General features: G+C 35.7%; 4 protein-coding genes and 1 non-coding gene across 8 annotated transcripts; 2 read left to right on the top strand and 3 right to left on the bottom strand.

Moving 5' to 3' along the window:
* The first annotated feature begins 65 nt into the window (after positions 1-65).
* Positions 66-6,907, top strand: LOC133702286 (protein PAM71-homolog, chloroplastic-like). 2 transcript variants are annotated; one of them, XM_062126600.1, is made up of 10 exons: positions 66-371; positions 1,859-2,015; positions 2,776-2,866; positions 4,410-4,457; positions 5,215-5,311; positions 5,417-5,574; positions 5,768-5,833; positions 6,216-6,266; positions 6,359-6,463; positions 6,555-6,907. In XM_062126600.1, the coding sequence occupies exons 1-10, from the start codon at positions 248-250 to the stop codon at positions 6,618-6,620; spliced, it is 963 nt and encodes a 320-aa protein (XP_061982584.1). In that variant the 5' UTR covers positions 66-247; the 3' UTR covers positions 6,621-6,907. The 2 variants fall into 2 exon arrangements, with proteins under 2 accessions (XP_061982584.1, XP_061982583.1); XM_062126599.1 differs by having other exon boundaries at positions 2,683-2,866.
* Positions 6,908-11,023: 4,116 nt separating this feature from the next.
* Positions 11,024-12,897, top strand: LOC133700828 (hydroxyethylthiazole kinase). Of its 2 annotated transcripts, XM_062124519.1 has the most exons (3): positions 11,024-11,720; positions 11,918-12,334; positions 12,454-12,897. In XM_062124519.1, the coding sequence occupies exons 1-2, from the start codon at positions 11,268-11,270 to the stop codon at positions 12,305-12,307; spliced, it is 843 nt and encodes a 280-aa protein (XP_061980503.1). In that variant the 5' UTR covers positions 11,024-11,267; the 3' UTR covers positions 12,308-12,334; positions 12,454-12,897. The 2 variants fall into 2 exon arrangements, with proteins under 2 accessions (XP_061980503.1, XP_061980502.1); XM_062124518.1 differs by having other exon boundaries at positions 11,918-12,897.
* A 99-nt stretch (positions 12,898-12,996) lies between these two features.
* LOC133700829 (dirigent protein 16) lies at positions 12,997-14,102 on the bottom strand. Its single transcript, XM_062124520.1, has one exon. The coding sequence runs from the start codon at positions 13,912-13,914 to the stop codon at positions 13,156-13,158; it is 759 nt and encodes a 252-aa protein (XP_061980504.1). The 5' UTR covers positions 13,915-14,102; the 3' UTR covers positions 12,997-13,155.
* A 1,915-nt stretch (positions 14,103-16,017) lies between these two features.
* On the bottom strand, positions 16,018-23,615 carry LOC133701417 (uncharacterized). 2 transcript variants are annotated; one of them, XM_062125327.1, is made up of 15 exons: positions 23,337-23,615; positions 23,121-23,235; positions 22,747-23,023; positions 21,829-22,064; positions 21,041-21,117; positions 20,518-20,677; positions 20,225-20,249; positions 19,719-19,808; positions 19,161-19,332; positions 18,204-18,277; positions 17,894-17,960; positions 17,087-17,158; positions 16,672-16,805; positions 16,509-16,582; positions 16,018-16,310 (listed from the first exon to the last, which is right to left on the bottom strand). In XM_062125327.1, the coding sequence occupies exons 4-15, from the start codon at positions 22,061-22,063 to the stop codon at positions 16,216-16,218; spliced, it is 1,275 nt and encodes a 424-aa protein (XP_061981311.1). In that variant the 5' UTR covers position 22,064; positions 22,747-23,023; positions 23,121-23,235; positions 23,337-23,615; the 3' UTR covers positions 16,018-16,215. The 2 variants fall into 2 exon arrangements, with proteins under 2 accessions (XP_061981311.1, XP_061981310.1); XM_062125326.1 differs by having other exon boundaries at positions 22,747-23,235.
* A 2,901-nt stretch (positions 23,616-26,516) lies between these two features.
* On the bottom strand, positions 26,517-26,588 carry TRNAT-UGU (transfer RNA threonine (anticodon UGU)). The gene has a single exon. It is a non-coding gene; the product is annotated as a tRNA-Thr (tRNA).

The following is a 26,588-nucleotide window of genomic DNA, read 5'->3' as shown; positions in this document are numbered from 1 at the left end:
CGAACGTCGTCGTTCCTGATGACAGTTGCGTTTTATCTTATTGTACACGTGGCAGCCAGCAGCAACTCCACAGAGAAAACGAAATAAGCAGACCACACTGAGAACACCGATAGAAGGAAAAGAAGTAGTTTCCCATTTGTAAATCAACCAGTCTTCATTCAAGAAGCAGTGAGTAGTTCATTCGTTCAAGACTATAGGGGCTGAAATGAATTTGTGAAATATTTTTTTGAAGAGAAAGGCGTAAAAGATGAAGGGGCTGACTCTTCCAAAAACACCACTAACTTCAAGTAGCTGCAGCAGCGCAAAGCCTCCATTACTGCCTCTGGTTCCATTTTTTGCTGGGATTTCTAGAAAAGCCATTACATATTCATGTAAGTTCTTTTGTTTTGTTCACTTTGATTTCCTTTTGTGTTAAAAAAAAATTTATTCTTTGTCCAGAGGAAATGATAAAGCTACTTACTTGACTGGTATTTCATTTCCTTTTCATCTGTATGTTGAATTTCGGCTGCTTGCTGTGCTAAATGGTTAAGTTAGTATAGGTGGGAGACCGACCTCAGAGTGAAATTTTAGTTGAGCTTATCTGGGTTAAGAAACAAAAATTAGCTTAGATCGAGTCAAGTTTTTGTTAGGATGAGGTGGAGAATTTGAGCTTATTTTGAGGATACTGGTTTATTCTGTTGTTATTATTGTTGTTTGTTTTTTTCTTCTTGCTGGGATTAAAAGGTGGAATTATATATGGTGGGGCATAAAGGGTGTGGAGTTGCAATTGCCATCGATCATGATTTGACGGTTTTGTTCAAGTGAATGGATGAAAAAAAATGTAATGAGTCCAAATATAGTGAGGGGCATTCTTGTGTTGTCAGAATATGGTACTCGTTCTAGCACAACACCAGCAGTAATCGCTTTTACAATCAATGTTTAAAAATCATTCCTAGGATTCTAGAAGGATTTCTTCTTGGTTAAAGTTCAGATATACACCATGAACTATAAACCTTCAATTTCCATGGCTGATTGATTGGATGGTGGATGTCTTTTCAGGGATCATAGATGTGATTTCTTTTACTATTGTATGCTGTTTAGTTAGTTTAGACGAGTGTTCATTGTATTCTAGCATTCCAGATAAAATAAATGGGTTTTGGGTGAATGGAAAACTAGTAAATTTTGGATGTTAAAATGATGAAATAGAAAAAACGAACAACACTTAAACTATTGCGTGGCATGTGGATGGTTTGTCTTTGGAGGGTAGTTACCATGCATGGTAGCTGTACTGACCAGTTTGGGTATTGTTTAGGGATGGATTTTTAAATATATTGAAGTAGGATATCTGCTGGAAATTCATTATGAGCCCAACAATTTAGTGGCTTAAATCTATATACTCCCCTTTTCTTTCCATCTTCATTATGGAGACTAGAGAGGGCCTGAGCACAGAGTTATACCTAGTAACTTGGCCTGATGTGATCCTTAATTCTTTATTAAACCCTATTATAACATGAATGTGCTGTAATGTTTCGTCTCCTGTGCATGGTGTGCTATCAAGTAAGACCCTCCAACTTCTGCAGTCGGGCAGAAATAAAATTCAGGTATAATTATGGGGGCTATTGAGTGTCATCCCTTTGGGTTCTAAAGTAGTTCATGGATAAACTTTCTTTGTTGATATTTGTACTACTAAAAAATGACATGCACCTAGCAAATAGATTTTTATATTTGTTGATGCTTAACGTAGACAAAAAGAAAAGGGGAGTACATAGATTTAATAATAAGATGCCTCTAGTAAATATATTTATGTTCTATGTATTTACATCATGTCTATTGTCAGTGGTCGTGGTGTTCATTTAGTGGGTAACATGTTCTTTAATAGTAAGATGCAGAGAGATCTCAAAATTGAACAGAGTCGACGCATTTAGAGCACAAGCATCCAATGTTACTATAGGATCTGGGGGCTATGAAGGTGAGGAGGAACAGGACAACAAGAAAAGTTTTGGCGGTGGTCCACCTGGTGACAACTTACCTGAAATGTAAGTGATATGAAATACTGATTCTTATAAAACTACAATGTGGTAAACATTTGTGTTGTTTAAGCTTTTATGATGCACTATGATTCCTCTCTTTGATGCATCAAGTTCTATGGCACTGCAAGCTTCAAATAGTCATGTATGGTGTGCGATTTCATATTTAGCAACATTTGTATGCATAATTGGAAGAAAAATCCTCGAGTGTTTTTATTACTTAGTTACTCTTTCAGAAAGTGGAGCTGGCAACCTTTTTCAGTTGAAGAAGTTATCTAAATCTTATTTAAGTAGCTTTTCTTTCTGTACTGTATGATTCCAACCCCACTTTCCCCCTCGTTGGAAGCTAGAAGCAGCCTTTCACTGTCAGAATTATGAAAAAAAGATTTCTGCACCTCCTCTATTATCCTTTATGAAAATTACATGATGTGGACATCAATGAGGAATTATATCTTTTTGGGGATAGACTACTTCGCTGTTTTGAGTATTCATTTGATTTCAAACCCGAACTTGTTTTTGGTCCAATAACCCTCAACATTGAAAAGACTGTTTCTAAATTTGTTTATCATTGATGATCTTAAACATCTAATCAGTACACCTGAACTCTAAATTGCCAGGGGCCTAGGATGGACAACGTTTAAGTCAGATGTCACTCATATTTGTTTCGTATTTGCAGTATAAAACCACCCAGCAAAATTCCTTATCCTCTATCTATAGCTATCGTGCTACTTGGATGTGCTTTGATATTTTCACTTATTGCTTTTGTGAGAGGTGGACCTTCATCAATTTTAGCAGCAATCGCAAAGTCAGGATTAGCTGCTGCATTCACATTAATATTTGTTTCTGAAATCGGGGACAAGGTAACCAGTTTACAGTTATAACTTTTTTCTTGAATTTCCAACTACTTCTATGTCCTTGAAACTTTGTATGATATTGTTCTTTGATTTACTCAGTTCAGTTCTTATCTCCTTTATTGAAGTTCTGCATGCAACGCCTAGACAGCTTGACATTTTTCAATGTATCCATCTAACCTTTTGCTCTTAGCAGAAGTTTGTCAAAGAAGGTTCTTTCTTATTCAAATCTTTCCCTAAAGGAAAAGGTAAGGAGAAGAAATACAAGAGAAAAAAATGTAGAGAACATGGAGGGTATAACAACTTCCCTGGGAAATGAAAACATGAAGTATGACCTAAAGCATACAATCCAATTGCTCAAATTTCTTGTCAACTGAAGAAAATTAATTACATTATTTTTTTAATATACTAAAGGCTTCAGTTGCTCACTTTTTCATGATTTTGCTGACCAAATAACAACCACTACTATCTCAAGACTTTTTCCTCTATTATCTGCTCTTCCAACATTTGAGGAAAACATCTTACTACTGTTTATAATTCATTTGAGAATAAGTCAGCTATTTTGTGATTTTCACCACAAAGTTAAAGTAACCAAACTTTTGGAGCCTCCCGAACTATATATAGAGGAAATAATTTTTTATCATATCAGTTTTCCAAAATTAAGGGCAAAGGAAAGCCAACCGCAATTTGGTTGCAACTGCAGGCAAACTTGAACAAATGATAAATAAAGCGTACATGCTGGATGCCTTTTGGCAGTCAGGGAGGCAGCCTGTGGCTGCTTTTAAAATTGTGTAACATATCTGTGCAACAATTACATTTGAATTCTCAAAAAAAAAAAAAAAAAGAGTGAAACTGATTGCCCAAAAATAAAAAAGGATACTTCACCCTTTGTTGAAATAATTGATGTTTAACCTTGCACGTGTTCATGTTTGTGGCACTCCAAGCTTTCATGCCCTTTTGCATTTTCTGCATCCCAGCAGCCAGGCTTGATAACTGTTATTCATGATGACCTCATTGGCTCCTGCTGGTGAGATAGATTTATTGGACTTGATCTTCTAGTCTCCTTGAGTAATGAGTACAACAGATATATCCAGAGACTGACAGGAAGTGTGAATATGTTTGCTTGTAACTTGTTCTTTCTTCGCTCTCAGTGTTTTTTTTTTTTATGGCTTCACACATAACAAATGAATGGTAGAAATCTTATTCTAAGGGAACCTTTTGTTTTTCTAATTTAATTGAGGGCATCATTCAAACATAAGCAGAATGGTGATCAGGAGGAGCACAAACTGATGAGAAAGATTCATGTAGCTAATGTATGAAAAATAAAGGCAGTACAGCTTAGGGCTGAGTCCGATTGGGATATGTTTTACGCATTTGAGGATTTTGTTTCTTACATGTGAACCCATTTGCTTGCTGCAGTCAACTATTAGTTGCAAACAGAATGAAATTCTTGAAAGATCAATAGTCATCACTTAGTATGGTTACCACATTCTATCTTACTTGTACCTCCAAATTTCTGGAGCCTGAAATTAACTTTCTCTTGTATTGACAGACATTTTTTATTGCTGCACTCTTGGCCATGCAATATGAGAAAGGACTGGTATGTTTCTCACAAGCATTCACCCCATTCTTACTTCAGCATTGCTTACTGTTGAGTTATTAAACTTATTGATTATGTCATGTTATTCAATGTTTGTTCTGATTCAATTTTCTTAAAGGAGGTCATAAATATGACAGTTTTATTCCCTAGGCGTGAATAAAAATCTGAAAATCCTGAGAAGTTGTCAACTTACTCCCAAAAGAAGAAGACAAATGAGATAGTAATAAGTGGCACTGATTGTCATTGCCATTCATTTCTAATCAGAAAATACTAGTGGTCACCCCTCCTTGAATTGCAGAAAGGTGACTCCAGAACTCATTTATTATAGATTTGACTTAGTATGTCACTGTTGTCACCAGAAAGCTTCTCATGGATGTGTTTTTGTGAGGCAGGGTGCAAAGGGACTGATTAAAAGCAATGAAATAGATCAATCCTAAACATATCTGAAACAATCACATTATAGTTTTTTTTATTCAATCTAGTTATCTTTCAGTATCTTTTGGATTGGAAATCAGAATCTTCTTGTTTATCTGTTGCCTTAGTTTTGCTATGAATAAACAGCATAAATTGAGTGTATTTGTATACAGTTTCAACATGAAACGATGAATCTGAAGCACTTAGCAACCATCATTAAGTTAAGATTGCTGGTTGTTTATTGCAGATGTGTATTATAGTATCTAGATATGATGATCTCAAATCAATTAATGCTTACTTTTTTTACTAAATTTTTCTTTCAATGCCTTGAATCATTTACCAGGTTCTTCTGGGGTCAATGGGTGCTCTTTCACTTATGACAATCTTGTCAGTTGTAATTGGACGAATCTTTCATTCAGTACCTGCTCAGTTCCAAACAAGTAAGCTGTAGTCTTGGTAACTGCCAACTAACTGACTTGCTTGTGTTCTTTATTAATGACTTTAGTGAAATAGAAACATCTCTTATCTTGTTAGCTTGTGAACAGCCCTGCCAATTGGAGAATATGCAGCAGTAACACTTCTCATGTTCTTCGGGCTAAAATCAATAAAAGATGCATGGGATCTTCCAACAAATGATGTTAAGACTGGCGACAAAAGCAGTCCAGAACTTGATGAATACTCGGAAGCTGAGAAGCTTGTGAAGGTAATCTTGTAACCTGGAAGCCTGAGCTTTTGAGGAACATATTCAGTTCATTCTTTCCGAGTGAGTTGCAAAAGGAAAATGAATGGCGTATACTTGTCTGATGATTTTAGGAGACTTTGTTTTGTGTTGGAATTTGTTTCATTGGGTGTTTCCCAAAAATTCATGGCAGCAGATACTTTCTTGACGTCTACAGGTCTCAAAACTGCTCACAAATCCATTTGAGATTGTGTGGAAGTCATTCAGCCTTGTATTCTTTGCGGTAAGCATCCATACTTCCATCTTTTTTTTTTAGTTTAATGGTAAGAAACTTTTTCCCCATATGGTCTCACTTAAAGGGCCCTTGATAGGGGGGATTTTGACATGGTCCTCTGTGTGGTTTTTGCTTGAATTCTTGGCTCCCAAAGCTCCAGTATGTTCTCTTGTAGTTTTAAGCTCAAGACTTCACCTCTGCACCAAGCAGTTGCACCTTGAAATTGTCATTAAAATTGTAGCATAAACAATTGGATACAGTTGCAGATTTTCATAGTTCGTGCACAGTTATTCCTTGTAATAGCTGGCAACTTCACTGTGAGACAGAATGTTAAAAGGTGTTGTTTTATGAACCAAAGTGTTCAATTTCACCATATCCTAATTGGTTCTAGGAATGGGGAGATCGCTCGATGCTTGCAACAATTGCTCTCGGAGCTGCGCAGGTGCAATTTCATGAACTGTTGATCATATGATGAGTCTCTTCACAATCGAGAATCAATCACAGTATTGCTTCTCCCCTTTGCCTTTTCTGCAGTCTCCATGGGGCGTGGCAACAGGAGCCATTGCTGGACACCTGGTTGCAACATCCATTGCGATTCTAGGAGGAGCCTTTCTTGCAAACTACATTTCAGAAAAGCTGGTAAGAGCCGCAACCATGCATTTATAGGTTATCATAAAATATTGCTACTGATATTCTGTATTCTACGCAATTCACTCTGCCTTCAAACCAGGTTGGCTACTTGGGTGGAGTGCTGTTTCTTGTTTTTGCTGTTGCCACTTTTTTTGGCTTCTTCTAATGAGTTCATTGGAATCAAGAGAAACAGTTTTCAGGCAGCCATACTGCCTGCGGATGTTGGACAGCATTAGTTTCTAGGGAAAAGATAGGTGACGAAAAGGAGCAAAATATGTGCCACGCAGCTCTATGACAGAGGTTCATACCAAGACCCCAACTTAGGTCAAGTGTACTTCATGTTGTAATACTTGAGAATTCAGTTGAAACTTGGAAGGGCGAATCTGTGTATTTTTCACTGGATGCAGAATTAAATCCTCTCTCATGAGTAAGAAACTGACACTTTCGCTAGTATGCTCTATTTTGCTGGTTGGTCATCACAAGCTAGTCCCACGATTCAAAAGTATCCGTACGTACCTCGTTACTGTTCCTCTTGACATCTTACAACAAATGAACAAACGCCTCAAGTCATAGCATGTAAAGGAGAAAAGGCCAGCAGATTATTGCAAAACTATGTTCAATGGATTCTGACTGTAGATGCGGCGTGGCTAGTTGTCATTTTTTCTGGGATAAAAGATGATATAGCTTCATTAAGATCTCTCATAGCCAGTAAGAAAATGGCTATACAGAGAGAAAGAAAGAAAAAGGTACTTTACAAACTAAATAGTAATAAACAAAACAATATCATAACAAAAACCAAACATTGAAATTAAAAAACAAACTAAAACCAAGCTTTTCTGAGTACTACTTTGTCAAAATGATCTGCGACATAATTCTTCATTCTAAGAATACGAGTAAAGTTCACAATAGAAAAGATATTACAAGAATTTCAAATATTATTGAATTCACCTTGTAAGCGTCATGATGTCATGGTATTGTGGTTCTTGATCCATGTAATGACATTAAATGAATTAGACTCCACAATCTAATTTCTATCAAGTGCATAGGAACAATCAATACTTACTTTTCTAATTGGTAAAATCTCAACCACATTTGATTTTTTTATACTTGTAGAATAAGAGAAGACACAAAGAAAATTTCCTTCATGATCTCTCTTAGAACCCTAACAATGGCGCCAAAGGGATCTAGTTTACCATTTGAAGAACCATCCAAATTCCATTTTAACATCCTTACCGGAGGTGGTATCTAAGTCAAATTACTTCAAATTCTGGTCGTGTTGATCCACATAAGAAGCTCATCAGGTACTGGTCTAAGCAAATCTATTCTAGTATAGAAAAAACTTTCACAACCACATTTTGCTTAAGTTACAACGTACTTTATAGAAAATGGAACGATAGATATCATCCTAATAAAAACTATCTCATTAAAAACCAAATTATTTCAAGCATTCTAGAGACCAGACAATACCATATAGAAGAACAACAACCACACTTTTCATTGCATATAACCCATTATCATTTCACGTCACTGTAGGAAGAGAGAGTGCATCTAAATTCTCTAGAAAAATCCGTTGTTGACCTAAACATGGTGACAAAAAAACATTTTTGCAGCAAAAAAATGATTTATTTTTTCGCAGCAAACCTCTTCTCTAAAGAAAAAATTTTGTGGGTAATTTATTTAAAATAGCCGGCCAAAGATTAAAATGTATCTTGGGAGAGCAAAAGAGGACCAGATATCTGATTAAAATGGTTTATCAATATCTGGCGAAAGAATTGTCTCTAGAATGGAAAAGCCTTTGGGATCTGACTTCCAAATCTTTCTATCCTTGACTTGTAGAAAATTAGAAATCTTAGATATAAAGCATCTGCAATAATTCCCTTTCTTTAATTCCCTTTCCTTGACCATTTTCCAATCCCAAAGTCTCCTTCGCCATGTTAACTTTCATTTTCATTTGATGCCATTAATTCCATGTTCTAGCTCAATATATATCTGATACAGTAATATATATCATTATGATTCTCCTGAACAACGTAAAAACTATGATAATTGTTCTTAATGACTATATCTCCTAATCGTTTTGAAGTCCCGGACGGATCTAGGGAGTTTTAGTATTTTTTCTAACAACCACTAAAATTGCATCTTACGAGGCAAATGAGCAAAATCTTAAAGAAACAAAGAAATCAGGAAACAATCAGATCTGATTTCTCCATATATTACAATTTATTAAAAAACAAGAAATCAGGAAACAATCAGATTGCACAATCGACAATATTCGTGTAAAGAAAAAATAAAGAATCAAAACCCTAATTTATAATTCGAACCCCTCGCACAAATCAAAAACCTAAATCTACAGTTTTCAAGAAGACATATATATTGCATGAAAAACACGTACAAAGAGGGATACACACACAAATACATTAAAACCTAACAGGCCATCTTTGGTGTATAGATGGTTGGTACTGTGCCATAACAAGCAACTGAACGATCAAAACAGCCACAAACCACGGTGACACTCTCTCGAAGGACAAGTAGGGTTTGGTCATCATTCGCTTCCCAAACAAGCCTTTGAATGAAGATAAACATTGTATGATAAACAGCATGGTTATAGGCGTGGCAGGAAGCACCCACTGGAACGTCATCCGATATTCTGGACCTTCAGCCTCAAAGGAATGCATAGATGTCACAAGAAGAAAGATTATGGCAAAGAGAAAGAGAAGAGCTTTGTATGGAAGAGGGTCTAGAGAAAGCATCTCTAGGGCACAAGAGAGCTTGCTTCTTCTATTTCTGTATTGCATCGCTAGCTAGCTATACGATCAATCAATGACTTTTGCTTGATCTTCTTCTTGTCTTGAAAGGATCAACCAAACTAAGCACTGGGCTGGTTATCTTTTTATGACGTTGAGAGAGATTAAAGATTTGCAAAATGTGTCGGCAATTTACAGGGAAGTGAAGATTTGAGATTTCTCGGTAAGTATATCGGACTAAATATTTGTATGAAACCCTAGAATATCTCAGATTCCCTGAAGAATAACGGGTTTTAAATATCCGTGTCGTCTTTACGCTGTTCTTGTTTCGAAAAATAACTGGGAGAAAGTGGGATTTTTTCCCTGTAAATCTGGATGAAATAACCAAAATAAAGCTGTTAGAGAGATCAACTGTTTTGATTGAGAAGAGGAAATCTTCTCTAATCTTCAGTTACACAATCACAATCAGAAGAGGAAATCTCTCTCTAACAAAAGCCAAGAGTTTAAATTAAATAATTTTCCCCTAAGAGAAGTGAAAAAAGAAACAAAGAAAAAATAGGCTCCATTAATATTTACAATTTAAATATTTCACGTAATTAATTTTAAACAAAACAATATTTTTCAAGTTTTTTGTTTTTTCCATGAATCTACAAGCCTCTATTTTCGGCCAAGATTTTTCAAGATTTTTTTGCTTGAGCGTGTGTATTTATTTATTTATTTATTTATTTATTTGAGTGTCTGTACGTACTTTCAAAAACTTATCAATTAAGTGTTTTTAATCTTAAAAGCTAAAAAGTATTCACGTAGCATAATTTAAAATAATTTATGTTTTGACACCCTTTGCTGTTATTTTAATTTAAATAAAATCTTAAAATACTTTGCTATTTCAACTTTTAATTTTAATTAATTTGGTCTGGTCTAAGATTGCACAGTTTATATATATTTGTTAAAAATCAATAGAGCTCAATAACAAAATTTTAAAAGTACAAACACTCAAAATAAAATAAAAATAAAATAAAGGACACACTCTCAAATATTTAGCATTCAGAAGTTGCTTCTTATATTATAGTTGTAATTTATGTCTACGTGTCTTCATGGTATTGGATCTTTTTCTTTGACAGGTCAATATATGTTCGTTATTTTAATATTTTTTGATGGTGATGAAGATAATTAGCCTTAGAAGACATGCTGGAAAAACAATCGATCTAAGAGCTTGAAAAAGAAAGACAATTTAGATTATATTAGTCAATGTGTAGTCAATTATATACGGGTCTTCCCCCTCTCTTCCTCATGCTCTTCCTTTCTTTTTTTTTCTTTTTTTTCTTTTTTTTGTTGTTTGAGATTTTTTTTTTATTATTATTTGCTTTTCAAAACCCTCTTTTTCTTCTCACAAGACATAGAATTAAAGTTTAAGTAATTGCTTATAACCAAACCACTATTAATTTTTTAACCTTTACAGATCCACATAGAGATAAGATCTCAAGTCTACTATAAAAAGTATTTGAATCTCATCCGAGTTTACCCGGATTATGGGTCAACTTGCTAGGTCAACCAGATTTGACCGGATCGTTGCACCAGTTAGTTTTTTAATAAACCTGGATTGATCTAGTCACCAGATTGATCGGATTCAGGATTGATTTAGTCATTAGATTGACCGGATTCTGGATCGATCCACCGGACCGATCCGAGTTTAATAATTATGGATAAAAATAATAATAGAAGGATTTGATTTGGGGGGGTTCAAATTTAGGATTACAAGAAGTTGAGGGATCCAATACCACATGACTTAAAATTCAAGGGGAGGTTGCACTTTTTTAGCCTGGGGCTGATTTGCAGAACATATTATTCTTCGAAGTTCGAACCACCCAATCTTTGGTACATCTGCAACAGCTGGCCACTGGTTACCTGAACCCGAACTCTTTCACCTGCAACTCCCTCCCTGTCTCCTCGGCCATCCAGGAAAAACCATAACCAGCAGAAGCAGCGACACCTCCAAAACAAATAACAATCCACCTAGAAATATACAGCCTTTTTTGACGCACAGAGAGAAAGAAGCATAATAGAAATCCATGGAACCCAGCAACCTCAACAAAGAACAAGACCAGAACTCGTGGGCCCTTAATGCTTGGACCCTTCTCTCCAAACTCCGTGACCAATCTCCACTCATACAGTGCATCACCAATTTTGTTTCAATGGACCTTATGGCCAACACTCTCTTATCTGCTGGTGCATCACCAGCCATGATACACTCTATAGAAGAAATTCAAGACTTCACTCCCCATATCCACGCGCTTTGTATTAACGTGGGTACACTCTCTCCTGCCTGGTTACCGGCCATGAGGGAAGCTTCTCTGGTAGCTAATAAAGCAGGGAAGCCTTGGATTCTTGACCCTGTTGCTGCCGGAGCTTCTCGTTTCCGGTTGAAGGCTTGTTTGGAGCTTGTGGGGTTGAAGCCCAGTGTTATTAGAGGAAATGGGTCCGAGATTATTGCTCTTTCTAAGGCTTCTTTAGGAGCCACTAAGGTATTGGATTTTTCCTTAAGGTGAATTTATAAAAGACCAATTCAATTCAGCACCATTGTGAAAATTGCAAAACTTGAATTGCCTTGCTTGAAATTGTTTTTTCTTGGATGAATACAACATGAGAGTCTTCAATTTTGTGTCAATTTCTTTTGCGTTTTATGTTAATTTCAACTTCATGATTGAGTTTCATTTTCAAGGGTGTAGATAGCTCTCATGAGTCGATGGATGCAATGGAAGCAGCAAAGTCCTTGGCTCAGTCAAGTGGGGCCATAGTTGCTGTCTCAGGCGCTGTTGATATCATTACAGATGGCCACCGAGTTGTTGGTGTTCATAATGGAGTCTCCATGATGCAAAAGATCACAGCAACAGGATGTGCTGTCACTGCCCTTATTGCTGCATTCGTTGCTGTCGATCCATTGCATGCTTTGGAAGCAACAGCTTCAGCATTGTCCATATTTGGCATTGCTGGGGAGATGGGAATGGACATGGCCAAAGGTCCCGCTTCATTGAGAATGCACTTGATCGATTCCCTGTATAATCTTGATCAAGCTGCTGTATCTTCTCGCTTAAAGGTTTCCAGTCTATGATGACACTGGAGGAGTTCTATAAAGATGGTATGTCAAACAATAAAACAATCTGTTTGAGATTTTGAGCTGTATTAGTGCTCATAGATTAGTGATACAATAACTGGCCGACCTTTACAACTTTAACCGCAATAAATGTTTTGTATCAGGCAATGATCTGGTAACTGATTCACAGTTTTTTAGAAAAATGGGCTGCTGTCATCTTGTGTAGATTCCGAATTGCTGCGTGGGATGGTTTGTCTTCCTTCCCTCCCTCGTGGGAGAGGAATGCTAATTTTCTGTTTAAAACTTATACAGTGACGATCCTTGTCTGCTACAATTGTTCATAAAGAACTTATTAAATTCATGGAGAACATAAGCTGATTTGGTGCCTCTTAGTGTGAAATCTGGCAAATTACCATTACTCTTTTCTAAGGCGTTCATTCAGTAAAGAAATTTCCCTTTTTATTTTTGTCATCTCAAACACGAGCTTGGTGTTTCAGAAAAGCATGAATTTTGTAAACTTTTTCTTTGGATTTGTACCTCTAGTTTCCGGGTCGGACTCAGATGTCTCTGTTGAACACAGACTAAAGGGCGTCATTACTGTTGGTTTATGTTCTTGTTTACTTTCTCTTTCCTTTTTTGCAATTTGTTTGGCTTTTCTGGTGATATACGGATTTGAAGTATGAAATCTTTTATATTCATAGGGAAAATCAACCAAGATCATTTAATATTTTCATATTCGACATTTCAGTTGCATTGTCTGATACATCTGACAGTATGAGAGTCTATTAACCAAGAGAAACCACAAACCATGACCACATAAATTTTCACGCCAACAAACAAACATTTAATCCAATTAACTTGTATTCTTAGTATTTCAAATGGACAGAGATCCTCAGTAATGTTTCTGCACCATCCGTGACTGCTTGACCTGATGGGACAAGTCCTCGTACTTCAGCAAACCCGATAGCATTCTTAAACTTGCCCGTTCCTCCAGTCACCGACAAACGTGACATTGCGCTGCCAATCCTGTATATGCCATAAAAGTTTAGGCTATCACCAAATTCTCCCCCTTCAAACATGGCTGTAAATGCCATCATCTGTGTGCTCCCATCTGCAGAACTAGCCACATAAACTCCTTGAGCTTTTCCCAGTTGTTGTGACCCTAACTCAGGGCTGTTGGTCAAAGTGTCATCGATGACAGTGATCGTTCCAAAGCCTAGTCCCAATCCGTCTGGTCCAAGTTGGGTTTGGATCTGACCATTTGTGTTCTGACCATTGGGATGTCCTGCAAAAGTCGTACCAGCCAAGCCAGTACCTAGTGGAATGCCATTGAGACCATTAACAGTTGGAAGGGCACCATTGGCATTGGGGATGGCTACTGCACCTTTTGGAGGAACGAATCCTACTGGCCTTGCAAAGGGTACTTGGCCACTATATATGTTCCCTAGCAAACCAGTGATTGGCCTTGCTGTAGGGTTACTGCCCCCTAGAATGTCATGCATGTACAGCTCAAGAACAGGCTCTCCTCCAGCTGGTACTGGTTCGATGGCAGCCACATATATTGCTGTGTGTAGGGAAGCAATTAGCACTGCAATTAAAAAATATGGAGATGATAGCTTGAACATCTTGTGATTTTTGTATATAAGATTTCTGGAAGTCTGTCAGATGTGGTAGATGGAGGACTCTTGAAGGAGTATGCAACTGGTTTGTAGTATGGAAGTCTGTCAGATGTGGTAGATGGAGGACTCTTGAAGGAGTATGCAACTGGTTTGTAGTTCTTGATGTTTAAATAGAAGGTTATGAAAAAACTGAGATGGCAGTTGTGAGGCTTCAGAGATGTTGAAGTAGTTGGAGTGTGTTAGTTGTGGCCTTATGGGAAGTGGAAGTCATTCTGTTCTAGGTATATCTTCATTTTCTTTAGAAATATAGCTAATACTCAGAAGTGGAGTCCGTACACAATAAGTTCTTCAACATTATGTATCACCAACAAAATCGACCGATCAAATTACGCCCATTTGAAATCGTTAGTCTTTCCCCCTCGACTGATTTAGTTATAGGTAGATAAAGGTGACAAGTAGTTGGTGTTTTGCGAGTTTGTCCCAACTCTGAACTCTCCCTTCAAGGCTCTCATTTCAGGGAAACCATACTGGTTGGCCTCCTATGCTAGTTTGGACCGTGTTTTTGCCAAAGATGAAAAATTTTGCTGCCCTGTTCCCAGATAACATCATGATATTTTAGTGTTTGTTTATATTGTTTGCAACTCTTGGCATTCATTTCAAGTGCAACTGTATAGTGCTCTGTGCATTCTTTTCTGCATTGATCAAAATATTTTGCAAATGATGTAATTACCGAATCCTGTCGCTAGGAAAGCTAAACTGTAAATTTGCTACCTGTCACTCTGAAAAATTCCATGCCCATGTTCGACTGTAAAATAGAATCTTCCCACACAATCTACGATCCGCATCCAAAACTCTATGAGCCATTATCAGGTATTGTCAAACATGTCTGCATAAGATACAATCTTTGGAATTATAAGGTACTGCCTTTTTAGAGTTTTCTGTCATGCTTCACTGTTTACATTGTGGAGTTGGTGCAAACAGGTGATAATTTTTCAGTTGATCCCTCCTAAGATTAGATCTGGAGTGGGTGGTTGTTGAGAAATTTGCTCGAAACACGAGAGAAAAATATTATTATCTTGCAAATGTTATAGCTAACATTCCATGTCAGTGCTGTAATCTGTTTGTTCTTTTAAAGGTCTTTTTCCTCCGGGGGCAATGTTGTAGAGTGATAAAAGGTTCAAGACCATCAACAAACAGAAAGACATCGCTCACCAGCATGTACAATTTTAACAGGAACATGAAAAAAGAGTTGATGAACCTTGGAATATTTGAATGGCTTATCTCCAATTTTAACTGGCACGTTGGAAGGGAAGTTGATGAACCTTAAAATTCTTGATCCAAATATAAAAATCTTATGGCATATGTTCTTTATTATTTGGATTGTGTTGTGAATATTTTTTTTAGCTTTTCTTTTCCTTCAAAATTCCTTTGGCATAAGTTCTTTATTAGTTGGATCTCACAAGAACATTTTTTTTTTTCAGCTTTCTTTTTTCTTTAAAATTCTTCCGGCACAGGTTCCTCGTTAGCTGGATGTTACATGAATATTCTTTAAATACAAATGGCATTCAGGGAGTAGTTGAAAAGCACTGTTATATGGGGATCCACCGGAGATCACATAATCAGAACCTTTCCAGATTGTGATGTTCTCCATTACCACTCCATCTCTATATGCTCTCCTGCTAACTGACTGCTCAATAATCTGTCATGTTACTTCGAGTATGTGGCACTAGCTGACAAAACCAAGACCCTTGAGGGCTTAGCTTGGATAGCGAGTGAGCATGCTCTTCCACATTCAAATATTATCATCCAGAATTCGAATCTTAGAAACGGCTACAAAGAATTTTTTTTGTTTTTGTGAAAGCATCAATTAGATGTCGGTCATGGGATAGGTTGCTTAAAACCCAATTTTTCAACGGAAGTGGAGCTTAATCTCAGTGTGCGAAATATGGCCAAGAATACCTTCACTGTTGGGGAAGAAAAAAAAGGTCATTTGTAAGTCTCCAGATTTGACTTTTGAGATTTCTTGCAGATTTCCATGCATCCAATATTCAATGCCCGATTTGACTTTTGAGACCTTGAGTTCCCAAAGACACGCACGAGATGAGGGAATGCTTATTGCAGGAAAGGAAATGAGGGTTAACTAGATGCAAAAAATGGTACATGATCCATTGATTTTGTGGTTTTTACGTGTTTTTTGGGTTTTGAGCTTAGGACGCCATGAATCTGCCTATAAATAAACGATGAGAGAATAACGAGATAAACCTAAGTGCAAGGGAGATATGCTACAATTTCAACTGCTGAACGAGATCACGGCAAGGCTACATTAACAACTGTCTGTCTAACTGAATCTTCATGATCTATGACTTTGGTCTGTCTTACAGTTGGGGAAATCAACTTCCATACTGCACAAGACAAAGAAAAAAGAACCAAGAAAAACAGAGATTATTTGGGGAAAAAATTATGATTCAAGACCTCTAAAGTTATGGTTCCATTCATGTGGGAACTTAGAAAATTTTTGAGTAGGACTCGACCTAGGGAAAGATAAATTTCCATCACATAATCAATCTGAAGGAAAAACACCGGTGGATAGATTCACTTACAGTATATTGTTGCTGCAAACCACTCATTCACGATTTTCACCCATGTACTTGCCCAGCCAACATCAATGCTCCACCTTGAACGGTTAAAGTGATTTAGGTAAGAAATTCAGTTCATAAAAAATAATGTGATGACTGGAGGAGTTCAGAAATCTAGTTCCCTTACTTTCTTGCTGAGTTGTTCAGGTTCCAACTGATGAATAACATTCCGAAGTACATGGCCCCGAAAGCAAATACAAGGTGGAAAAACCCATAGTCATAAGGGATATCATCATCCTCTTGAACATTATCATTGCGGAACTGAACATGTGAAGAGCAAACTATCTCTTATCAAAATGACAGACATCAGAAGTAATTGTCAACCCCTTGCAGTCATAGCGCAGCATTATTTCATGTTATATTTTTGCTCATGTACTGGTAAATTGCGAAGAAACTAACGAGGATAGGAATTGGTAAATGTGTTTTGATCCATCTCAACCAAATCAATTACTTTTACAGTGTGATTGGGGATTCACTGACTTGAAATGGAATTGAATGATCTAACTTTGCAGTGCTAACTCCAACAGAGGAAAGCAATTTACCTGAAATGATTGTGAATCAATTCCAGTGGAAAATGTGGCCATAACAATGGCACCAATTGCGAACAGGAAACTCTGGAAGAATACAAAATAACACAAACATAAGTGGATCGAAAAATGGAAACAAATAGCTAGGAGGACACAGGAGTTTGAGATGCTGATGCAACAAATCAAAGATATGTAGTACAACACCAACAAAGATAGTAGTGCGAGTTATACATGCATGGTGCGTTTATATCTCTTAAAGAATAGATAAAGAATCAGTTATGAGTTTTCAAAGAATGATAATTATCATGCTCCAATCTAATTTAATTCAGGCCGATGGTGCAATGTCTGCCCCATTGTATTTTATGCATGCAAATGCAAATTTAAATGGTCTTGTTTACAGTTTGCACGTGAGCTTAGTCTTCTGATAGAATTGACTGCAAGAGAACTTTGATTTTGAGGGAGGAGGCTGTATCACTATGATTATAGTGATGCTGAAAATGCCCAGTCCAACATGAATAGTTTTTACCACTGTGCTATTTAGCGAAGAGGCCAATACCCTCCTTTTACATATCTACCTTTTTAGTGATTCTAAATGACAATGAGGTTATATTTAGTTGCCATGCTTAACAAATGATGCCTCAGTGGTGTCCATGATTATCAAGTTAATAGTTGGAGTTGGAACTATTATTTGCAAGTCCACAAAAACAGAGCTGCAGAATCAAGCAACATCAAGTAAAAGCCAAAACATGATTCAGCACAACTGTTCTGGAAACACCAAACAGGAGATATTGAAGAGAAAGCAGAGATATTGTTTGGTCTTACAAGTATGGTGGTCCAGTCACTATTTCCATTTGCTTTTTGTTTGTTGCAATAGTCACTGGCGGGTTCACTGTAAAGCCATGAGGTAATTGCAGAAATTAGTGTCATGTTGCTGGAGAAAATCTTCAAGTTTTGAGTCAGTTAAAAGGGGCCATAACAATAGATGGGAAAATGTGACATCAATCCAAACGTCAGAATTTCGAGTGTGAAAAGAAAAGCAACTAATTAAGATTTTTGAAGGGAAGATGTTTTGAGATTTAAAGGTAAGAACTTCAATCCGTTCCTTTATGGAACATTGGTGCCAATATCCTACCTTCTTATGGCAGACCAACAGAGGAAGACAAGGTATGAAGCCATAATCCCAGAAGATAAAAGGCCTCTATTGACCTGTACAAAATGAAAAAACAACAATCAGCAGATTTTCACATGTAAAACCTGAGCAGAAGACAACTTCTTGACCAGATTCCTGGTACAACACCAAGTCAAATAAAAAAGGAAGCTTATGTATCACAAAAAAAATTTGCAGATTAGTAATTCTATAGCTATGATAGAAAACATTCCAAAGCACACATATTATCATTGACAACCACTGAACTGATCCTCTTTCCAAATCTGAAGTATGTACTCCTTGATGTGAGTTCATTTGTAAAACTGAGGCTTGTTAAACAGATTAAACTAGCTGCCCCTCAATTATGTTTAACAAAGAATAAGAGTCACAGCTTCTGGTGTCAGAAATGCTGCAGGAATGGAACATTTTATCCCGCAATACCTGGGGGAACTTGTTTATGCTTGGCAATGCAGATTTCTAATATGCTTGCACCCATTAAAATTATTAGCTTGGCCAATCCCAAGTGATGGGTAAAGGAAATATCAGATTTTTTTTCTTTTTTTTTCCTGATCGGACAAATTTGAACATCAATTAACTGTCCCTTTGACCATAACGAGGTTTTTGTACCTCAATCAATTTTATCTCATATAACAGTTTGGAAAGTTTAAATGTTGAGTAGTTTACACTGGCACTCTTAATCAATGGGTGAACCTCAGTCAAACTTTATCTCATACAACAGTTTGGAAAATTTAAGAAGTTGGGTACTTTACACTGGCACTCTTAATCAATGGATGGTTTCTCATATCATCCATCTCTTAGTGGCAGGCATGTTAGATTAATTCAAAGAACAGATAAGGTTTCTTGATCATGGAAACTCGTATCTTTAAAATGATTACCCTATGTCCAACTCTTACAAATGTGCAGTCAAATAAAAGGACATACCTTTGAGTGTAAGGACATAGCCATCATCACTATAAGAAGAATGGCAGTCCATGTAATGAAGAATATGTTTAGGGAACATTCAACTTTCCGTCCATAGAAAGCGTACATCACCACAATTCCACAAACAGAAGCAAGATAGAAAATTGTTGACATGAACAATCCAAGGGAGCAACTGCCAAAAAAATTTATCACGGAATTCTCATTTGCTTACATAATAATGGGAACAAAGTTTCACAGTACCATTAAACATGAGAAAAAAAATTCAAATTCTGCATTACACATGCTTTAGGTCATAAGAAACTGAGAATCAGAAAACTGGGATTCGTTGAACTTATCCAGCCTATTAGCCATTGTTCAACTATCAGGGTGTAAATCCAACACCCCACCTCCCTGTCTTTTAGATTCTTTTGCTCAGATACCATAAATCCCAATCGGGATTGGGGCATCCAGCAGCATTCCAATTCTAGATTCATGCTGTAGTCAAAATCCTTAAAAGGTTGATTGTAGATTTTTGTTTCCAAACCATAAAGGCATTTGTAGTGAATGAGAAACATATACCTTTGCTTCTTTTGTTCATCAGGCATCCAGTAATTATTCCACCAGGTGATGAACTCAATTACGCTTACAAGTTGAAGAACAAGAAAAATTCTGCAGCACAACAAAAAAACACCAATTATTACTTGTAATGCGCATTCCAGGTAGCAAATTAAAAGTAGTTTTAGCAATCCCAGTGGTAATTTAAATATAGAACCAGATGGCTCATCGGTTTGAAATAAAATATTCCCCTCACAGAAATCAAGACCTCGTATGTCCACAACAAGAAAATCAGCAAGTTCTTGTTAGCCAGCCACAAATTCAGATTTTTACTTTTGTTATTAGCAGGGAAAGGATGGATTGTTCTAGAGACAAGACAAACTAAAAGAAACGGTACTTGTCTGTCTTAAATGGTACCACATTGTTTATTGTTAGTGAATGATGTGTAAAACTGGAAATTGTCATAGGATGAAATTCTATTTCTATAGATTAGATTGAAATATAAGAACAAGAAAAGATCAGAAGATTACCCAGCACCAACTCTAGCAAATTCTCCTGTAAGAAATAGCAATGAGCTTGTTAAACAATATTACATTTCCTGATGCTAAGCAAGTTGACAATAAACAGAGGCAGTTCAAAATTTGTGAAGGAATAGACAAAAATTCAGCTGTAGCACTATCCCAGCTAATAGAGATTAAAGGGGAAACTTCTTATAAGCAAGTTAGCTTTATTATCAATCATCTGATAGAGTTTTAAACGTAAAATTTGCAAGAAGTGGGCCTAAAATTTGAAGACTCAGAGAACTTTCTCTAGTTAGACATACCATATATTTGAATGTATTTTGAATGGAGGAAGAATGGTACTGCCATTGATACAATCAATAGAACAAGCTTCACTGCCCACCATCCTGAATGCCAGCTACTGCGAGCTTCATATAATTTTCTTGTTTTTATAGTGGTGAAAAACATAACAGAGAAAAATATCTGAGTTCGATGTCAAGGATGCTACGTGAAAAATATAGAAACACCAGAATAGATATCAATAATAGAAGACAGACTGTTTCTGTCTTTGTAGCTACATGCATGTCCATTCCCATAAACATTGCATAAGAGATCCAAGAAGCAACATAAAGATTAAACTGTGCCAGGAAGGGTAAGGAAAGAAAGGCAAAATCTTCCTCCTAAATGAGGAGAAATAAAAAAAATCTAAGTTTAGCCAACATTTCTGCATTATAGAACCAAGTAGCAATATTCTGGCAATTAGGCAATGATATATAATGATGTAAGGCATCGAACATGTGAGAATTCAGAACAATTAAAGTCATTGTTCTGTTAAAACAAAGATACGAAGCATCCTAAACTCACACGAAGAACGCCCAATGTATGACAGCAATCTTGTCCGTCAATTCCACAAGCTTTTATATCTGCAAAAGATATTAACAAGTAAAACAAAGATTCGAGTAATATTTTTTTCGTTTCAGCACAGGTTCTGCAACAAATTCACATCTGTGGCAGAAGCTCAAAAACAAATTTATAGAAAAATACATGAAAAATACCTTTAACTTGGACTTAATGTTGAGTAATAATGAAGTTAAACTAAGATCAAAGAGCTAAAAGATGCAATAGGTAATAGAAAAATATGGAGCACGGTGAAAGCAGAGTGCAGTAACTTATAAATGGCAGTAATCACTTGATATAATTCAAGAAAGCATTACTTTCATATATGCTAATTTTCTCTTTACATTAACTGATCCAGGGATGCATACTACATTCGTAAAGCTAACATGTGATAATTTTTGTTATCACGTAATCTTCCAAATATTCAAGTATAAACTGAGGATGCAGCCTCAAAGTAACTAGTACCAAAAGAGAAACAGCAACCATAGGCCTTCACCAGAAATCTTAACTGGGGTAACTATACAATGCTACTAGTCATTTGAAAGACATTATCAAAAGATTCAAGCTAGTGCGGACACTGACATAATATTATAGATACCAATTGAAGTGATAATATCAATGAATAAATGATGTATCACAACTTTTGCATGATTTATGGCAATCTCAGGGACCAAAAATGATTCATTTAGAAGTAAAAGAATGCTACAAGTCATGGAAAGGGAAGATGATTGACTCACTATAGAAATGAGATAGAACCCTTTGCCCATAATCGCGAAAAAACCAAGCTTTAAGATTTATGATCAAGAAGATGATGCCGTATATATAACGAGCTTGCAGGGTCTTTTTCTTTTCACTTGAATAATCAATCCTCTTTTGCTCAAATCGACTATTCACTTCCCCCTGTGGAACCCCGGAATTGCTTGGTCTTATATCCACTGCCCCAGCTTCAGCTGGTCTAGCATACTGGTCCATTCTGCAATTTCAAGTAATACAGTGTACAAGTTGATTAATTAATTTATCACGGGTGACTTTCAACACTTTCGATGCTAACATTATTATGTTGCATCCAGGAGAAACTAAAAACAAAGAGGAAATCCCAAGTTTTATTTTTTAAAAAATTAAACAAAATCAAGATTTCTTTGCAAATTTGACACATTTCCTGCTTAAAAGACCTGGTATTCTACTAATATTGCACAAACAACCAAGAATGGCAGCTGAAGGCTTTAAGGATCCCTTGAAAAAAATTAAATTAAACTGGTACTAGAGAAATACTGAAATGTATTACTTTGGAGCACTCAAACTCAAAGCTAAGACCTTGCTCCACCAGTGAGCCATATCAAAGCGACGCTATATATTCTATAGTAATACAATTAAATTTTGAATTGTGGATGGGAAATGGCTGATAACTTGATGTATTGATTGTGTTTTCTAGCTGACAACTAACTTATGCACAGAAACATGGAAACCAAAATGCAGGTACATAACACTGGAAAGTAATGAACTCGAAGAAAATTGAGATTCGGAAAACTAAGCAGAGATACAGAAATTGGCTTGTGAGGAACCCAGTAAATGATTAAGCAATGCTGGCCAGTAATAATGTGAGGAAAGAGAGCACAAGCTAAGTGAGAATTCTGACATTCTGAAAAAAATCTAACCTTCCTTGGCACGGAGAATGCAGTTTGGGGTTTGTTGTTCCTCGGCAGAACAAAAGCCACTGAAGCAGTTCCTTCTTCACTTCTTATACAAACTTACAAAAGGGGAAAAGGAAAAAGGAAAAATCTCCATAAGTCACTGCTCTTCAGAAAAGTCTGTGTATTGGTTCACTTTTTATCTACAAGAAAACCCAAAATTAACAGGTTTCTTGGGCTCATAGCCGTTGGATATTTGAACAGTTTGCCTGTGTCCATTTTCACGATGATGTCATGAGAGCCCCTAATCAAACATTACAGAAAGAACATTTATTTAATCACATGCATAGCATTGCACATTTGTTACATGGATTTCTCTTCAATATTTAAGAATAATTTACTCTATCTGATCATCTTTGTCCTTCTTGTCCTTTTTTGACTTTTCGAGGTATGAAGAATCTTCAATGTCACTTTAACCTCTAGCAGTGTCCATACAGCTAAGAAGCGAGAAGAAACCTTGAAGAAACAATGGCATGCATGTTAGGATAATTGGAAAGAAGCAACTAAGAAGGAGGGGAGACCTTTTTTTAATGATTTGGATGAAACTGAAAACTTACTTTTCACAGGGATTAATTCCTTGATGAAAGGAGGTCAATGCTCGATATACGCTACGTATAAGAAAGTCTTATACTACCCAACCTAAGAGAGACTTTCACCGGTTAATTGCAATCTCACGTTAACGGGTGGCGTCCGGTTTCTTTTACCATTCCTACAAGTAAATCTCTCCTGTTATTATGATATTAGCCGATGTATTACGGAGGGTTAACTCAAGAAAATACCGGATTCTGTTCAAATTGGAAATAACAAGTAGCCAATACGAAAGCGAATACACAGGAACAAGACATTCGAGATTGTTTGCAAGAAACTTGAGGTCATTGACAAACAAGAGATGGCCAAGGAAATTATGGCCCATCCCTTTGACATAAAATTTAAACGTCCCTCTCGGTATCTAGCTAGCTCCAGCTGCGTGCTTTCTAGAGGGTCAGGGGAGGGGGCTTTTAATACGCGCTTGTACGACTTCCGCGGACCGTTAAGGCTAGGGACACGGTGCTCGAAGCTATAAATGTTTCTTTAGCAGCGTTTGGATTGTTTTTTGAAAGTATTTTTTATTTATAAATTGCATTGCAATGCACACGGTGGTCAAGTATTGTAATTCCTGCTTTATTTTTTTTTTTTTTTTCGTGTCTTGTTTTCACACTTCTATCTCGGTATTCCACTTCACATTTTTACTAAATTGTTCCTTCTATTTTGCCCTCTAAACTAGTTAGATGCGAAGTATCATGCTGGTAAATCAAGTAGTATCGGTGTCTCTTTTTATACCAGAGGTTTCGAAATCGAACCATTTATTTGAAATTTAAAAAAAAATTGTGAAATGTAACAAGTAATGGGTTTTTATCCTTAAATGAAAATTATTATTAGCATCATATTTTTATTTCAAATGACCCCTTGTCTTCATTATTTTATAAATTATAAAAAACATTATTATTCAACAAAAAAAAATAAATCACACCAAATAATCAAACTATTCCCGTGTATATTATATCCACGATCCCCGCAAACAACAAACACAAACTTATTTTCTCTCTCGTTGCTTATAATTTCTAAATAAAATCTTTTTAGAATTTGTACAAATCTCAACTGGATTGAACTTAAAATTATATACATAAAAAAAAATTTGGGTGTTTCTTAGTAAATTCTTTTTTTATCTTGGTGTTTGTTTGTATCTTCTAGTTATGAAATTACTCTCTTATATTGTTCTTGTTCTTAATAAAATAGAGTATACCTTCTCATTTATTTTCTCAAAATCGAGTATTCAACATTCAAGTTGGTGGGTTTAATGGTTGTTTAGTTATTGTTATTTCATTGTAATTTTGTTTGATTTACTTGATTAAACAAAAAAAAAAGAGTATAAAATTAGGGTTAATATGGAACCTGTAGATCCCTAGGTTATTTCTTGTTCATTCTTCAATGTTCAAAAACTCAAAGGAGTTTAGGAAAGTGGAAAAACAATCTAGATCATTTTCTTGAAAGCCTAAAAAAAAATCAGATTAAAAATTAAAGATATTATTCATGTAACCCTAATTTTATGTTCTTTTATTGTAATATTATTTAGTTAGTGTTTAAATATTCAAGAAACAAAATAACCAACATTATTCTACATCATGGAATTGCTTCATGCGTTTTAAGCAATTGTTTCTCTAAGTATATGTTTTACATCGACCTTTTGTCCACTTGCAAGCAAGTCAATGACATGGACTTGTATGTGTTAGTATAAGGAGTAACAAGGGTAACAAAATAGTTAATAGTGCCTTGATAATGCAAATATTGAATACACATGAAATAGAAGGAGAGGGAAAAATCCATATTTATATTGTTATTGATCCTAATATTGCTCCACTACAAATAAAAAATACTTAAGTGTTATACATGCAAACCAAATGTTGTTGTTAAGTATACATGAATAAAATATTTCATAAACAAAAATGGTGATAGATTTATATTGATGGTTAGGGGAAAAAATTTAGATTTTGATAAAAATAAAAATAATAATAATATTGGTTCAGGTGCTGATAAAGGTAAAGTTGCAATTGCAACTATGGATATTGATAAATATGACAAAAGTTGTGATGTTGATTTTCATGTTGGTGCTAGTAATTCTAGTGAAGGTGTGGATTCAATGTGAGAAAGATCTAAGATGATGATTTTAATGAAGATAATGAGGATTATATTTTTTAAATTAAAAAGGATTTGAATTCTTGAATATAAATAAAGATTAATGGATTGATAATTTTCAAAAAAAAAATATGTTTTGGTCAAACATTAGATAGTGCAACAAGTTTAGAAAATGTACGTAAGCTAAAAAGTGATGAAAATGATCTTGATGTTGAAGGTAGAGAAAAAAATAATGAGGATAAAAATAGCAGTGATGGAAAAAGATATAAAAAAATTATTAATTTTACTATTGACTTTAAGTGCAAGACACACAAGATAAATGTTGATTGATTAATTAAATTTGTTGAATATCAGTTTTTCATTAATGTTCCTCGCTTAATAGATATTCTTAGAGAATATAAAATGAAATATGTATATCATTTGAAAAGATATACTGATAAAAAAATAATTAAAGTTACATATATGAGTGATGATCGTGTTCGACATATATAAAAACACCTCCACTTCAACTCAAAAAAATTATTTGATTCTCTTTTTTTTTTTTGCCTACACAAGTTACTATTAGAATAACATGAAATTTCTCAGTGTGATCATGTTCTTAAGTTTCATTTTTCTCTGCATCTCAACTCCCCCCATGAATTATATATATATATATATATATATATATATATATATATATATATATATATATTGGTTTCGTACAAAGAAGGGTAGCCTATAATTGTTCATTGTCCTATTTTCCTTGCATTTTATGAACATGAACTGCCTTTGTCTTCACGTTATGGCTTGACTCCTTTTTCTCTGGGTTAGTCTTGCTCTCATAATTAAGATCATATGGGATTTAATTAGGTGTGGGAACAGGTAATTATAATTATAATTATAATTATAATTTAGTATGACTATTTGTAAAACTTGTAGAGGATGGAATGTTAGGATAAATGTGGGGAGATGTGGTTCGGTATAGGTTGGCAAGAAGAGAGGAGAATGCCCTAATTAGCTTCTATCGAGTGGGTAAGAACCTTCGCTCAAAACAAAAACAGAAACATGGACTCCTATTACGAAGATGCCCCCACGCAGGATCGAACTACGGACCTTCAGTTTACAAGACTGACGCTCTACCACTGAGCTATAGGGGC

This window comes from Populus nigra, chromosome 8 (assembly GCF_951802175.1).
Source record: "Populus nigra chromosome 8, ddPopNigr1.1, whole genome shotgun sequence".
NCBI lineage: Eukaryota > Viridiplantae > Streptophyta > Magnoliopsida > Malpighiales > Salicaceae > Populus > Populus nigra.
This window is presented reverse-complemented; position numbering and strand designations above follow the sequence as displayed.

What these genes read in the sequence shown, in the direction of transcription:
- LOC133702286 (XM_062126599.1), top strand. Translation starts at nt 248, where the DNA reads ATGAAGGGGCTGACTCTTCCAAAAACACCACTAACTTCAAGTAGCTGC. An exon ending in AAAAGCCATTACATATTCAT is followed by an intron (nt 372 to 1,858) that starts GTAAGTTCTTTT and finishes GTTCTTTAATAG; the next exon opens with TAAGATGCAGAGAGATCTCA. An exon ending in TGCAATATGAGAAAGGACTG is followed by an intron (nt 4,458 to 5,214) that starts GTATGTTTCTCA and finishes ATCATTTACCAG; the next exon opens with GTTCTTCTGGGGTCAATGGG.
- LOC133700828 (XM_062124519.1), top strand. Translation starts at nt 11,268, where the DNA reads ATGGAACCCAGCAACCTCAACAAAGAACAAGACCAGAACTCGTGGGCC. An exon ending in CTTCTTTAGGAGCCACTAAG is followed by an intron (nt 11,721 to 11,917) that starts GTATTGGATTTT and finishes TTCATTTTCAAG; the next exon opens with GGTGTAGATAGCTCTCATGA.
- LOC133700829 (XM_062124520.1), bottom strand. Translation starts at nt 13,914, where the DNA reads ATGTTCAAGCTATCATCTCCATATTTTTTAATTGCAGTGCTAATTGCT.
- LOC133701417 (XM_062125326.1), bottom strand. Translation starts at nt 22,063, where the DNA reads ATGGACCAGTATGCTAGACCAGCTGAAGCTGGGGCAGTGGATATAAGA. An exon ending in GGTTCTATCTCATTTCTATA is followed by an intron (nt 21,118 to 21,828) that starts GTGAGTCAATCA and finishes TATCTTTTGCAG; the next exon opens with ATATAAAAGCTTGTGGAATT. An exon ending in GTTTGCAGCAACAATATACT is followed by an intron (nt 16,311 to 16,508) that starts GTAAGTGAATCT and finishes TGTCTTGTGCAG; the next exon opens with TATGGAAGTTGATTTCCCCA.